We start from the raw sequence: 15,594 nt of genomic DNA on the forward strand, positions 1-15,594 counted from the left end.
TTATTGAGTGATGAACTATGGAGACAACCAATTGCAAAAGGCAGCTGCCCAAATGAGAAAACACTAAAAAAGAAATTTTTCAGAGAAAGGAAAATTAGGGATTGACTGAGATGGAGCACAAAAAAATGTAGGATCATTTCAGTTCATCTGAAATTTTTCAGACTTGGATTCTTTTCCCTTGTGAGTTGCATATGATTTAAAAAATAAAAAATAAACTCATGTTGACCGAGAGTCTAACATGTGCCAGGCACTTTAATATACATTAACTCCTTAATATTCACAATTCTGTACAAAATTGTATTGTGAAGTCTGAGTGGCTGTTTCTAGCCTGGTGATACAGTGTGTGTGTCATTTCTTAGTGGCTTTTCATTGCCCAGGTTCTGATACGCAGCTTTCAGGTTCAGAAACTAGGTTATTATGTGGACACCTAGAGGTTAACAGACCCAGGCAAATTGATCCCTTCTGACCAAACTTACAAGAGTCTGATTATAAACCAGAACATCAATTTAGACGTCTCCATGAGGAAGTTAACTGCCAAGTAGACTGGAATACTCCTGTCAGCTTGTCAGCACATTTTATTCCCTGTGGGAGAGAAAGCTTGGGGAAATAAAATTAAGGATAGGAGGATCCCAAGAAAGCATAAAATTAGAAGAAAGTGAGTTGGATGCTTTTAAAAGTAAAATTGTCATGCGGTTATTGGAGCTCAGTGTGCCTTCTCCACCATAGGAATATACTTGCCTGGCTAAGGAATCTGAATATTATTTTCAGCCAGACAGGTCCCTCCCTGTCAATATATCTGAGATTATGACTAGTTATGGACTCATTAGCTGCAGTAAAATGGAGCAAATTGGGAGGGCTTGAAACTTCATTCAAAACCAGCCCTTTTGGGTGGGCTAAGCATCTGCAGAAGCTGAAAGCAGGAACAGAGAATCAGCATACGGAATAAGTATAGTAATTAAAACAAAGATTATAACAACAATAATAATCTCTAATAGTGATTGAGGGTCTACTGTGTGTTAAGAACTGTGCTAAAAACTTTACATCAATTACCTAACTTCTTTCTAACAACAATTATCTTAGATGGACACTATTAATATTTCTATTTTGTAGGTGAGAAAAGTGAAGTTTAGAAAAGTTAAAGTAATATTCTAAAGTGTGGAAGTGTCTTAGCATAGGATATCCTAGACTGGGTCATGGGCATCTCAAGGTTAATGAGTCCAAAGCTAAGCCCTTCATTTCCTCTTGAAACATGTTCTTCTTTCAGTCAGAATCTTCTGAGTAATTCTGGATGTCTTCCTTCCTCTCTGCTTCCTTCTCCCTGATTCAGTTACTGACATCAAATCCTGTGAAATTACAGTGGATCTTCCCCATTTCTTGGTCTCTGCTGTTACTGCTTTTGTCCATGTATGGAGATTACTCCCTCAGCAGCTAGCCCCTCTCTCTTGCAAAGTAGTCTATTGTTCAAATAATGATCTTTTTTTTATTAAGATAAAATTTTCATAATGTAAAATTTATCATGTTTGCCATTTTAGAAGTGTACAATGAAGTGGCTTTCAATACATTCACAATGTTTTGCAAGCATCACTGGTGTCTAATTACAGGACAGCTTCCTCACCCCCAAAAGAAACCCTCATCCATTAAGCAGTCACATCCCATGCCCATCCTCCAGCCCCTGGAAGCCACTAATCTATTTCTGTCTCTATGAATTCGCCTATTCTGGACATTTCATTTAAATGGAATCATGTATTTCTGGCTTTTTGTGTCTGGCTTCTTTCACTTAGCATGTTTTCAAGGTTAACCCATGATGTTCATTCCTTTTTATGGCCAAATAATATTTCGTTACATGGTTATTTAGCATTTTGTTTATGTATTCATCAGTTGGTAGACATTTGGGTTGTTTCCACTTTTTGGTTCTTACGAAAAATGTTGCTATGAACATTTGTATACATGTCTTTGTTTGAATGCCTGTTTTCAACTCAGCAGAATAATCTTTTAAAAATGAAAACTATGTTTTTTTCTTCACTTAAAAACATGACCTCTCATTACAATTATATTGTAATTAAAATGCTTTCCCATGGCCCACAAGGGTTTGTACAATCTGCTTCTCTTTTCTCATTTAATCAGCTTTCCTCTTCCCTCAATATATTCCAGCCATACTGATCTCTGTTTAGTTTCCCCAATTTCCCGAGCCTTTACAGGATGTTCACATCTGCTGGTTCCTTGTCTGAAATACTTTTTCCAGTGCTTCGCAAGCTAGTTCATTTTTATCCTTCAAATCTCCAGATATAATGTTACTTCTCCAGAAAACTTTTCCCTGACTAAACTGGGTAATTCTGTGTTTCCTTCCTGATGCTTTTCTCATCTTGTAAGTACATGGTTTTGTCTGTGTACCAGTTACAATCTGTTGCCGTCACAAGACTGTAAATCCCTTAAGGTCAGGAATTAAGGTATAACTATTTTTCATTCCTACCTTCTGCACCTATGCTTAGCACAATACTTGACATACAAGAGACACTCCATAAATGTTTGTTGAATAAATGAATAAAATGAGAAAGGTCACAGGTATTGAAAATGAGATAGAGTAATCCAATACATCGTGATAGAGGTGTACTAAGAAGAAGGAAGAGTGGGGCGGTGGAGAATTTTTAGTTTCATGAATATTTGAAGATCTAGGCAGCTGCATCATTAAATGATGGAGCAGGCCAATTGGTCTGAGATTTGTGGTTAACTTTTCTTTCTGTAGGAAGAAGCAGAGCTTGGTAAGAACAACATACAGTCCTAGCCTTAGTATTTTACTAGGCAGCTATCCAAGACTGGAACTCAAGAACAGAGAACAATGCCAATCTCAGTGTCTAGTTACCCAAACTGTATTCAAGAAGGGAATTTGGTCAAGGAGTCAAAGCAAAACCTCTGGAAATAAAATCAGAGCTTAGGGAAAAAAAGAACATGTTTAATTTGATATCAATTCTGCAGATGTTGACTAGATTTCCTTAAATCTCATCTGTCTTCAACGAGGATTGTTTCCAGAAACCTGGCTGAGATTATAGCCATAGCTTTTGGGATAGGAAAGATGGAAGATATGGGAAACCAGACTGGACTTGACAAACCCTAAATTGTGTTATAGAAACACTAATGAACTTAGACTCTTCAAATTATCAACCTCCTGTTTGTCTCTTAATTAACATTTTATCCTTATTTACTTTGACATGAATTGGCTGTGGTCAAATTATGTCATGTCTCTTTGTATCGATTTCTTCATCTACAAAGTGGGAGCTTTGGGCTGAATATGACCACCAAGGTCCTTTCCAGCTATGAAAATCTATGAGGCTCTATGCCACAGTTTCCAAGTTTCAAATTTCCACTCTAAACAATTGATGTTGGCTGTTTCTTGATGATCTCATTAGTAAACAGTCTTCACAGATGCGAGATGTGTTATGTGTATTCTTTGAGTCCTTTTTAGCCCCTTTTAGACAGAATAGCATTTCTTGACATGGTTACTTGAGTCGGGAAAACCGCATATTTGGGACCAACAGCTCTTAATCTGCAGTCTAGAAAGACAGCTTCAGAAACAAAAAAAAATTAGTAATATTTAGTAGCAAAATTGCCTAAATTATTATTTAGTATTGTGGTTGCTTAATGGTAAACACATTTTTAAAGATCATTAAATTTCATAAAGTTAAAAGATCATTGAATTTCATAAAGTTAACATCTAAAGTATTTTTTCACTAAAACTATTAGATCAATCCATTTTCTGAGGATTTAATTTTGATTCTTGTCTGAACACAGAATTGAACTAGTTGAAGAGAAGGAAACTGGTCTCTAAATTAAAAGATTAGACTAAGTCCTCCTTAATCTCCACTGTGTAATGAAACATAATAAAAATGAGACTTGGTCTGTCTAAAACTAAAGATGTGAGGAGACTTCAAAAAGTTCATGGAAAAATATTGTGCAGAATCTGGATTTTATGAAAATAAATTTTTATTTGGAAAATGGAAATAAAATATTAAAATAAAAAGTATAAGGTTAATTTTTAAACATAAGCTCCATCAAATTCAAGACACTTGTGATGATACCAGCCATTTAGCCCATCCCTAAAAAACTGAGGGTTCTGGGAATTTAATTCAGTCAATGCAGTCTTTAGACTATTAACTGAAGAAAAATGGGTTTCTTTTACAGATTTTTTAAGACTAAGAAACAAAAAGAAGTTAGAAGACACCAAATCAGGACTGTAAGGTGGATGTCTAATGACTTCCCATGGAAACTCTTGCAAAATTGCCCTTGTTTCTTAAGAGGAATGAGCAGGTGCATTTTTATAGTGGAGAAAGACTATGGTGAAGCTTACCTGGGTGTTTTGTTTGTTTGTTTGTTTTTGCTAAAGCTTTGGCTTGCTTTCTCAAAAACATTCTCATGATAAGTAGATGTTATTGTTCTTTGGCCCAACAAAGACTCAACAAGCAAAATGTCTTCAGCATCCCCAAAAACTGTTGCCATGACGTTCTCTGTTGACCAGGACACTTTTGCTTTGACTGGACCACTTACACCTCTTGGTAGCCATTACTGTAATTGTGCTTTGTCTTTAGAATCATCGCTAAGTTTCATCTCCTGTTACAATTCTTTGAAGAAATGCTTCAGGATCTCAGTTCCACTTATTTAAAATTTCCATTGAGAGCTCTGCTCTTTTCTGTGGCTGATCTGGGTGCAATAGTTTTGGCACCCATTGAGTGGAAAGTTTGCTCATCTATAATTTTTCAGACAGAATTGTGTAAGCTGAACCAATGCAGATGGCTATGGTGTTGGCTATTGTTCGTGCTGTTAATCCTTGGTTTTCTTCAATTAGGACATAATAAAGTTGAATTTTTTTCCTTGCAAATTGATGTGGATGGTCTCCTGCACAGGTTTCATCTTCAGTATGGTCTTATCCCTTTTTAAAATGAGTTAACTCTTAAAGTGAGTTATCCATTTGTAAACTGCTGATTTCTTTGGGCCATTATCCCTATAAACTTTTCATAAAACATGAATGATTTCATTATTCTTTCATCCAAACTCTACCATAAATTTAATGTTTATTCTTGCTTCAATTTTAGCAGAATTCATGTTGCTCTGATAAGGGGTATTTTCAAAGTGATGTCTTAGTGTCTCAAACTAGATCCTCTTCAGACATTTTTATAACAAGTTAGTATGAGTTTCTTTTGGTGCAAAGTTTTTAAAAATCCATGCATGGTTCTTTTTTTCGTAATACACACTTTCCATGAACCTTCTGAAGACCCTTAATATAATAACCAGATTCCTAGTTAGGAGTTAGACATTTTCGAGGACTGATTAAGGAGCATTGGAACAAGACAGAGCTAGTCTTCGATTTTAATTAGAAGTTTGTGGCAAGACTTAGAAGTCTCAAAGTTTTACAAAGTAGAAAGTGGTTGAGTAACATAGAATGTCGGCTCTAGGTGTCCTTAACATGTTACACTGGAAATGTAAAAATTAAAGAAAAATGCGATTAAAATTCAAAAATAGGTTTAAAGATACCACTTTAAAAATTTTTGAATTTGAACAGTCTTATGAAGAACAAAAATACAAACTAAGGAGAAGAACTTTCAAAAAAAGAATGGGCTGGGCACCTTGGCTCGGAGTTGTAACCCCAGCACTTTGGGAAGCTGAGGTGGGAGGATCACTTGAGCCCAGGAGTTCAAGACCATCTTGGGTAACATAGGGAGACCCCATCTGGGCAAAAAAAATTAGCTTGGTGTGGTGGCACACACCCATCGTCCCAGCTACTTGGGAGGTTGAGTTGGGAGGAATCACTTGAGCCGAGGAGGTTGAGGTTTCAGTGAGCCATGCTTGCACTGCTGCAATCCAGCAGCCTGGGTGACAGAACAAGACCCTGTCTCAAAGAAAAAAAAAAAGAAAAGAAAAAAGAATGGCTAATTAACTAATAAATGTAGAAGAAATAGTAAAGGTAGAAGATCACCATTTTGCAATCATTATAAAATGATTTATTCAGAAGAATAATCAATAAGCTAAAGGTTTGAAGATGAACAGGATATTTACATTTCATCAAAGTATCTCCCTGGAGGTTACTTATTAATTACAGAATGAAAAGTGGAGAAGCCTGACCAATGCCACCTTACTGAGAAGTCAAAGTTGACATCACCAATGATGAGATAAATTGAGATATGATTCTTGACATGTTATACTGAGAAATGCACAACATTGTTTATGCAGTATTCCTGTTGAAAAAGCATAATCTGAATCTAACCAAGTGGAAACATCAGACAGAACCAAAGGGACATTCTTTAAAATAATCTCTTGGTGATCTATAACTAGAAATACCATTTGACCCAGCAATCCCATTACTGGGTATATACCCAAAGGATTATAAGTCATTCTACTATAAAGACACATGAACACGTATGTTTACTGTGGCACTATTCACAATAGCAAAGACTTGTAACGAACCCAAATGTCCATCAACGATAGACTGGATAAAGGAAATGTGGCACATATACACCATGGAATACCATGCAGCCATAAAAAAGGATGAGATCGTGTCCTTTGCAGGGACATGGATGAAACTGGAAACCATCATTCTCAGCAAACTATCACAAGAACGGAAAACCAAACACTGCATGTTCCCACTCATAAGTGGGAGTTGAACAATGAGGACACATGGACACAGGGAGGGGAACGTCACACACCGGGGCTTTTGGAGGGTGGGGGGCTAGGGGACGGATAGCATTAGGAGAAATACCTAATGTAGATTACAGGTTGATGGGTGCAGCAAACCACCATGGCACGTGTATACACCTATGTAACAAAACTGCACATGTACCCCAGAACTTAAAGTATAAAAAAAAAATCCCTTGGTACTTCTGAATAATTTCGATGTCATGAAAAACAAAATGTGAAGTGTCCCAGATGAAGGAGATTAACAAACATGCCAACTACATGTAATGTGTGATCTTGAATCTGGATCAGAGAAAAAAATTCTGTAAAGGACATTATTGGGACAATTAGAGGAAAATGAATAGAGGCTGTATATTGGATAACAGTATTGCATAAATGTTAAATTCCTGGATTTGATAAATATACTGTGTTAATTTATGAGAATATTCTTTACTGGGAAATGAACACTGAAGTATTTAGAGATAAAGGGACATAATTCTGCAAGTAACTCTTAAATGGTTCAGCAAAAGTATTTTGTTTTGTGTGTGTGTGTGTGTGCACATGCACACAGAAAGAGAAATCAAAAGTGGCAAAATGGTAACAATTGAGGAGTATGGTTAAAGAATATACAACAGTTCTTTGTTTCATTCTTCTGTCTTAGTCTGTTTTGTGCTGCTGTAACAGAATACCACAGATTGGGTAATTTATAATAAACAGAAACATAGTGGCTTATAGTTCTAAAGGCTGGGAAGTCTAAGATCGAGAGGCTGCATTTGGTGAGGACTTTCTTGCTGTATCATAATGGCAGAAGGCATCACATGGTGGAAGGGCAAAGAGAGGGGGAGAAAGTAAGCAACAAATCGGGCCAAACTCATCCTTTTATAAGCAACCGACTCCCTTGATAACAGCATTAATTCATTCATAACAGCAGAGCCCTCATGGCCTAATCACCTCTTAAAGATCCCACTTCTTAATATTGTTACAATGGCAATTAAATTTCACCATAAGTTTGAGAGGGGAAAACTTTCAAACCATAGCATTTTCCAACTCTTCTGTAAGTTTGAAATTATTTCAATATAAAAAGTCTTTATAAAGAGTGATTATTAATCACCTGCCTGAGCAAAGATGTTATCTTTGGCTTGAGTCACTCATCACAGAATAGAAAGCATTTGACATTGCCAAAATGAAGTGTGGATCCCATGAGACAACTGATTGCAGAGCTGGAAGATGAACTTGCAGTATTATTTGTCAGTACAATTTAGCAAACAAGGTTGGGCTTCTTAGAACTCTCCCAGATGATTGCTACCTTATATGGATAATTCATTTTATAAACATTAAAGAAGTTCCAATTATATATATATATGTATATATATGTGTATATATATATGTGTGTATATATATGTGTATATATATGTGTATATATACGTATATATGTGTGTGTGTATATATATATATTTATTTATATATATATAGGAACTTTTCTAGCCTCACTGGAATTACAGCGATGATAATTTAATATCGAGAACAGTCTCTGACAGTTGCGAGGGGCAACAGCTACATAACAAAATGCCAGGATAATGCAGCGGTGAAAGTAAACATGGAGAAAAAGTTAGCAGAGAATACAACAATTCAGATATTTTTGCGGGATGGTTTGGTGGAGAGGAATGACAATGAGGCACACAAGCTTTCCACTTGATTGAGGTGGAGGAATGGAGTGAGAGAGTACTCCAGGCAAAGGGAGCAGAGGTAGTTGACATAAGAGCTAGGGGTGCCTTGGGACTTTTAAGCAATTTAGTATTGTAGAAGTGAAATACAGCTTTTTGATGTTCAGCTTGTAACAACACAAAAGAAATTAGTTGTCAGTTATGAGTATTTATAAGACATTAAAATAGTATAAAATAATTAACACTAGAAAACATACAATACTAACTGATCCTTTGATAAAGTGTTTTTATTGTGTATGCATGGCATCTTATTAAACATGGAATTCCTCCTTTGACTTTTGTACCTTTTGCAGTAATTGTCAAACTTGAATAATATATAGACTCTTTTAAGGAAGGAAATTCCTATCATTCCCAAGAGTCACATGTTCAGATAACTAGTGGTTGACAGATCTTAGTTTGAGAAATACCGAGTTGAAGAATGGAAGGAAGTTTTACTTTATAAAAAAGTTATTTAATTACAAATTACAACTATAAAAGAGATATGTTGTTTTCAGTCAGCAAAATTATTTTGGATTATTGAAATAAAAACAAAATAATCAAAAGGTGAATACAAAACAATAAAACACTTTGTAATCTTTGAGTCAAAAGCTTAATCTTAAATATGTAAGCTTTACATAACTTTGTAAGTAATACATTCAGACACCAATCAGTACAAGGAAAAGGGCCTGAATAAACAGTTTACAAAAGATGAAATAAAAACTGTAAGCATTTAAAATGTTCACCTTCAATAATAACTACAAAAAAGCAATTTAAAATGAGAGACTACCTTTTTGACCCATAAAATTAGTAGATACTTAAAAAATGATAACATGTTGATGAGAGTTTTTAATAATAGAAAAAATCACAATCTCAATATCCAACAGTATGGAAATAATTAATTAAAATATTCATTTATGTAGTATGACATTACTTGGACATTAAAATATTTTTGAAGAACTTAATATAAATGCTTATGCTATCATATTAAATGCAAAAAAAGCAATGAACAAAAAATATAAATTCAACCTTGTCAAAATATACATAGAAGATCTAGGCAACTATACTATGGTTATGGAAGTCATTAACATATTAATGGTAGAAGCTGGGTGAAGGGTACATGGTAACTCTCTGTACTATTTCTGCAGCTTCTCTGTAAGTCTGAAATTATTTCAAAATGAAAAGTTAAAAAACATACATAGAAAAAAATGCTGCAAGGAAAAATACCAAAATTTTAGCAGTGGTTTCTGTGTGGTAAAATTGAATAGCTTTTCCCCTTCATTTGGAAAAAGGCTTTTCTTTAACTTAAATTTTTATAGAGTGATATGCCATATAATTTTAAATGCCATATAATGCCATTTAAAAAACCCCTCGCCCTAAAACTAAAACAGAAACAAAATGCTGAACTCAAAACAAAAATGTCATCCACCACCATTTGGTAATCAGTGTGGCAGCAAAACATAAAACATAAATGTAAATGCTAAATGGTGCATGAGGATGGAAGATAAGATAGAATATCAACTGGTTAGGGGTGCATTTTACAGGGGGAATGTGAAGTGTGAAAGTAGATAAAAGATAAATATAAGGACTGAAATAGATTTAGGAAGCTGTGGCACTAAGAATTTCATTTCGGTAAAAAGGAGAAAGGCTGCTTCTCCAAAGGGAGAAAATATCTGCAGTATTTTATGTGTAGAAGAGAATTAGGCTAATTCTCTGAGTTTTTAGGGAGAGTAAATTATAGTAAGTTATGAGAGCATTCCCAAAAGGTTAGTTGTTAATGAGTAAAAATAATTTGCTTTAGATAACTATCTTCATACTTGTTTTTATCACAGACTCTTTTCTAAGCAACTCAAGTTTGCAGTGATTCAGGCCTACTTCTGAAGAGACAGCCTTTTATCTCAATGAATGACACAGGTAATCACCTACTTGAATTAAGTTCCTCTTGATCTGGACTTTTGTGCCAAATATTCTTTTTTATTTAATATTAAATAAGGACAAATAGAAAAATGAGTATATACTATGTTGTCACTGGAAGCTGCACCTGGAAAACTACAGCATGTTAGACCTTGTGGTTCTCAGTCTTTGCCTATCTCAAGATTCTGAGATGCATGACGTCTTCCTTTCTATACCTGGACTCCCTATAGCAGTGATTCTTGGGAACATGGCAAGCTGGGGGTATGTGGTTTGTAAAGGAACATCCTCAGGCACACTTATGTCAATTCTGAAACTGTTCCCTTTCTCCAGCGTTGCCCCCTCTCCCTCAGAGTTATTGGTAGAACCAGAATCTTTTAGTTTTAACAGTTTATCCTAGACGATTATTGTTTAGCCCCCTTTCTCGTATTGAGACAAAGTTAGAGCTTGCTCCTTAGAGAAACAATACTGTGTCAGAAATTGTTCTTTGGAGAGGGAGTGTGAGGCTTTACTTCAAACTTAGCCCTGATTCAGTTTCTGTCCCCATAGTTAGATTTTAAGCCCCTTACAGGCATAGGTTAGGTCTTATCCATCTTTTTACCTTCTTCAGACTTAGTCTTTGACTTTTGAAAAAGTAGTTACTTACCAAATGTTTATTGAAAATGAATACCATTTCCTTAAGGGCAAATTGTATTCCTTCGTGAAGGTAAATCTATCTCTTGCTATGAAAAAAAATGTGGCATAAGTACAAGTTAAAGTAGAAAATACAGAATGTATAGCTTAAAGTTAAGCAGCAGCTTTGATCTTTGGCTGAGTATATAAAAAAGATTAAGAATTATTAAAAATAAGATCTAAAGGTCTGTCTAACAAGATTCTTAAAAGAGGAACCAAGAATATGTTTGAATCTACACATGTTCCTCAAGGCTGCAAATACATTGTACTATATGGACAGTCACTGACAGAGGCATTTATCTGATCTTGTGAACATGTTACAGAGAATTCTGTGTCCAGAGCCTCTGCCCTTTGACTGTGGATTGCTTCTTGTTTCTTAAGTATGAAAACTGGAGAACGACAGACTTAGAGAACATTTTCTCTTATGCATACATACAGCATTATTAACATACTCACGCCTGTAGCAGATTGTTTTAGAATTTTAGATTTGTTTGCGCATCTGTAAAAGATAATAATAATAATTATCTTACAGACTGAGGTAAGGATTAAATTGGCACAGTGCCTGAGAAGTAGTACATATATGCTCAATAAATGGTGTTTTTTCATTATTATTCACAGATAGAAATTCAGAAGTGTGTTACAAAGGGTTAGGTGAGTTTAATATAGAATTACCAGGGCAATATTATATTTCAACTACATTATAGTTTAGATTGGCTTATGTGAGCTGAAAGCAAAGTGTTTCTACCATGTCTAACAATACTGTAAGGGAAAATACCTTCTTAAAACTATACAACTGGCATGCTCTTGGAGTTTTGAAGCTGCTCATAAGTTGGGTGTTACCTAGTCCTTTTCTATGTTGCTCATTTATCTCGTTTTTTCTGAATATTGGCTATTGTTAATAAATAACCTAGAAGAGATATCGCACCTTTCATCATCAGAAATAAGCCATTGCTTTCACAGTGACATCTACTTTTTAAACATTTCCACTAATTAATGTTTCTGTTGGCCTCCATTTATTGTCAACTAGCTTGCATGTCTTTGACCTTAAGTTAATGAATGACTTTCTCCGTAGCATTTATGAGTCAGATTCCTTGGGCTTGAGCCATTACTCAAGGCTTGAGCCATTACTGCATAAGGACATTTACTTTTTATTTTTAAATTCCATTTTTCTTGCAGTTTTTACATACGCAGGGAATGAAAAATTATGTTGGCTAGAAATTTGTAATAAAAGGCATAGAAAATAACATAGATCTTGGCAAAACTTTATTCACTCATAGGACAACACTTGGATACTTGTTGGAGTGGAACAGAAAAGCTGGCAACACCTCTAGCACCACCACTATCAATAGAAAACATTCATTTAAAATAAAGTTGCCTGTGAAGCTGTGCTAGATATTATTAAAAGAGAAACACATTGAGAATAGTGACCTCAAATTACTTATACAGAGTTGACAGGTGGAAAGAATAAAAACATTAAGCTATATCCACAGGCATTGTGGTTTTCATTACATGTAGGTAAGGTACAAATGAAATTTTGATATGTGAAAAAAGTCAATTATCTGACTAAAGTAGAGATTAGAGGTAAGTTTAGGACTTTTTATGTCTTGTACAATTGATGGATAATAATAACAATGTGACTATATTCTCTTGAATTCGTCAGGGGATAGACTATTTAAGTTTTGGTGTCCACCAGGACAGAGACAGGCAAAGTGACAGCTGTTACTCTTTGGAGTGGGTTCTTCAAAGCAGACTTAGACTCCGGCTAAGCCTGATGCTTAAAACCATGGTGCTCCTGGGGCAAGCAAATGTCTTGGAGTACCTTTCAGAATGTGCCACTGGCTCCTGTGACTGGGGCATGGAGGGGGAACACCAATATTATTACTCAAATAGCTCCAGGCCAATGTATGGTTTCAGGAACAGCACAGAGGAATGCCTGGGATACCCAAGATGAGACTTGGGTAAATTAGCACAAAAAATTGCCTCAAAGAGGAACAATAAATTTTATCGGAAACCGATGTGAATTTTGTTTCCAAATTAGTGTGCTAGTAACAAAGCCAACAGGCATTTAAACAGTAAGCTGACAGTTTACCCACACTTTCTACTTTAGCTTAAATTGGAGTGCCTCAATTCATTCCTTCTTCATTTCTGTAATCGAAAAGAAGCCTTTATAGTATGTCTAAAAGCACACTAAGGTTGTATTTGTATTAACATCTTAATTTTGCTAAGTGCCAATAAATGCTATGCCTTATCTTCACTTTTCTGTTAGGAAATTACCTAAAAGACAATGCTTTATTGTAAAATTTAAAAAGTATATTGTAAGTAGTATTTCCAGAGACAAGAAGCTATCTAAATCTATTTCACAATCTGCATCTATATCTACATTTATATCATATCTATATCTGTGTTTTCCAGTGGTCATACCCTCAAGCATACTGATATAGAATACAGAGGTTGAGACATTTAGATGCTATTACTAAGGTTAAAAATTATATCATAAACATACATACACATAAAAAAGACTGTAATAAATGAAGATAAAGACAATAAACACTTTTTTCTCCTACCCTAAGACAAACATAACTCATCAAGATCCATCTGTTTATTCTTGGATGTTCTATTCTACTTCTGTGGTTGGTCTCACTCCTGTAGTGGTCTCATTCCTGTTGGTATCAACACTGGAATATTACAGAGAAGATTAGCATAGCCTCTTGCAAAGATGCCTCACAAATTTGTAAACTTGCTATATTTTTGCATAGTTAATTACTTCTTTCTTTGGGTTCCAATAGCACATTGTATGTATATTAGCTGTCATCTTACTGTATTATAATTATTTGTTTACTTCTCTGTCCCCCTCAGAAAACAGAATCGCTAAAGAAAGAAATTATTCTTTATATTCCTAGTGGCCAGCACAGTGCCTAGATTCTAAAAAGCATCCAGAAAATGTTTAATAAATGAAAAAAAAGAATGAAAGAAGTTTTATATTTATGTGTAAGAAACAAGCAACAATTCTTTATATACATCATGCCAAAGCAGAAATGGATTCTGAAACAATTTCTTCCCTCCTCACCTTGTATTCCCAATGGCAGAAATTCTATTTTAGTGTGATGCCCACTGGCCACCCCCTGCTGATAACTAGTGGACACAGTTCAGTTTGATGATGGGCAGATGGACAAGCCTGCTGTTGTCCTTGGCCATAGACTGTTTCTGCCTGTTCTCTTAGATGCATCAAACATGCATTTCTTTCTCTCCTCCTTTTTCCGAATTGTACATACTTGCTTCTAAAACTGAACAGAATGATATATTTGCAATATAAGATGCATAAGCAGGCTCTAGAAGACAGATAAGCAAAAATACTTTGAGAGATACATGTTATCTAACACAAAAGAAATGGATGCAGTAGAAAAGAAGCCATAACACATTGCTATTATTCAACTGATGAGGGATAGATTTTCCCTCTTTCTCTTCCATCATAATGAGATTGATTAGAAGAGAAATAAAGTTGCAATGTATTTCTGGAAAAGGAGATCCAGATTATGGTACCAGTTTGAATTGTTCAACTAGATGATTGCCCAGAGTTATAATTCATTCAAATTTCACATATAATTACATACATAAATAGTAGTTGCTTCAAATTACCAATACAAACAACAGTTTCATAGATAAGACACTGGCATGTTACTTAAGTTTTTAAGCTATATACATATTCAAAATCATTTGGCATAGATATTTTCTTTGCTAGTAAAAAGAAAATGGGAGAAGAAAATAATGATTATTTATTTATTTATTTTTTATCATGGGCCAGGCTTTTTTTTTTTTCTTTTTTCTTTCTTTTCTTTTCTTTTCTTTTCTTTTTTTTTTTGAGATGGAGTCTTGCTCTGTCGCCCAGGCTGGAGTGCAGTGGCGCGATCTCGGCTCACTGCAAGCTCCGCTTCCCAGGTTCATGCCATTCTCCTGCCTCAGCCTCCAGAGTAGCTGGGACTACAGGCGCCCGCCACCACGCCCAGCCAATTTTTTTTGTATTTTTAGTAGAGACGGGGTTTCACTGTATTAGCCAGGATGGTCTTGATCTCCTGACCTCGTGATCCACCCGCCTCGGCCTCCCAAAGTGCTGGGATTACAGGCGTGAACCACCGCGCCTGGCCGGGCCAGGCATTTTTATGAAGACACTTTTTCCGTGTTTTTTATGTAATCCTCAGGACTCTGCTGTGAAATTAGTTTTATTATGATTATTTTTAAAAAGAGAAAAGTTAGACTGAGAGATACGAAGTAATTTCACTCAAGGTTACAGAACTGAGCAGTGACCAAACTGTAATTCCCATAATTCCCTATCAAGTCCTTTCTACTCTTAAACTTATTTTCTACCTACTGTTTCGGATTTAGCAAGCATATAGCCATTTCTCAAGGATTTTTTTTTTTTCCAAGAGACGAAGTCTTGCTATGTTGCCCAGGCTGCTCACAAATTCCTGGGCTCAAACAATCCTCCAGCCTCCGCCTCCCAAAGTGTTGAGATTACAGGCATGGACCACCACTCCTGGCCTTGGGTTTTTATTATGAAAGTGGTAGTGTTTTATAGGGTTTCCAGTAATTGTGAATGGTGTCTTAGATGCCAACTACTAAAAATGTTTCTGCTGAGTGAGTTGGGGTACTTGTA

The 15,594-nt window shown here is 35.4% G+C and overlaps 1 protein-coding gene and 1 pseudogene across 16 annotated transcripts in view; both read left to right on the forward strand.

Moving 5' to 3' along the window:
• Window positions 1-15,594, forward strand: part of SLC44A5 (solute carrier family 44 member 5) — a 514,237-nt gene that overhangs the window by 172,074 nt on the left and 326,569 nt on the right. For 12 of the 16 annotated variants that reach the window (XM_054684405.2, XM_054684403.2, XM_054684401.2 and 9 more), the window contains one exon: window positions 10,193-10,274. The exons of the other annotated variants lie outside the window; for them this stretch is intronic. In XM_054684405.2, coding sequence (XP_054540380.1) covers window positions 10,262-10,274 — 13 coding nt within the window. In that variant the 5' untranslated portion in view covers window positions 10,193-10,261. The remainder of the gene's footprint in view (window positions 1-10,192; window positions 10,275-15,594) is intronic. 16 annotated transcript variants of the gene reach the window in all.
• Window positions 13,596-13,693, forward strand: LOC112207090 (U6 spliceosomal RNA; annotated as a pseudogene).

Source organism: Pan troglodytes, chromosome 1 (assembly GCF_028858775.2).
Source record: "Pan troglodytes isolate AG18354 chromosome 1, NHGRI_mPanTro3-v2.0_pri, whole genome shotgun sequence".
NCBI classification, from domain to species: Eukaryota; Metazoa; Chordata; class Mammalia; order Primates; family Hominidae; genus Pan; species Pan troglodytes.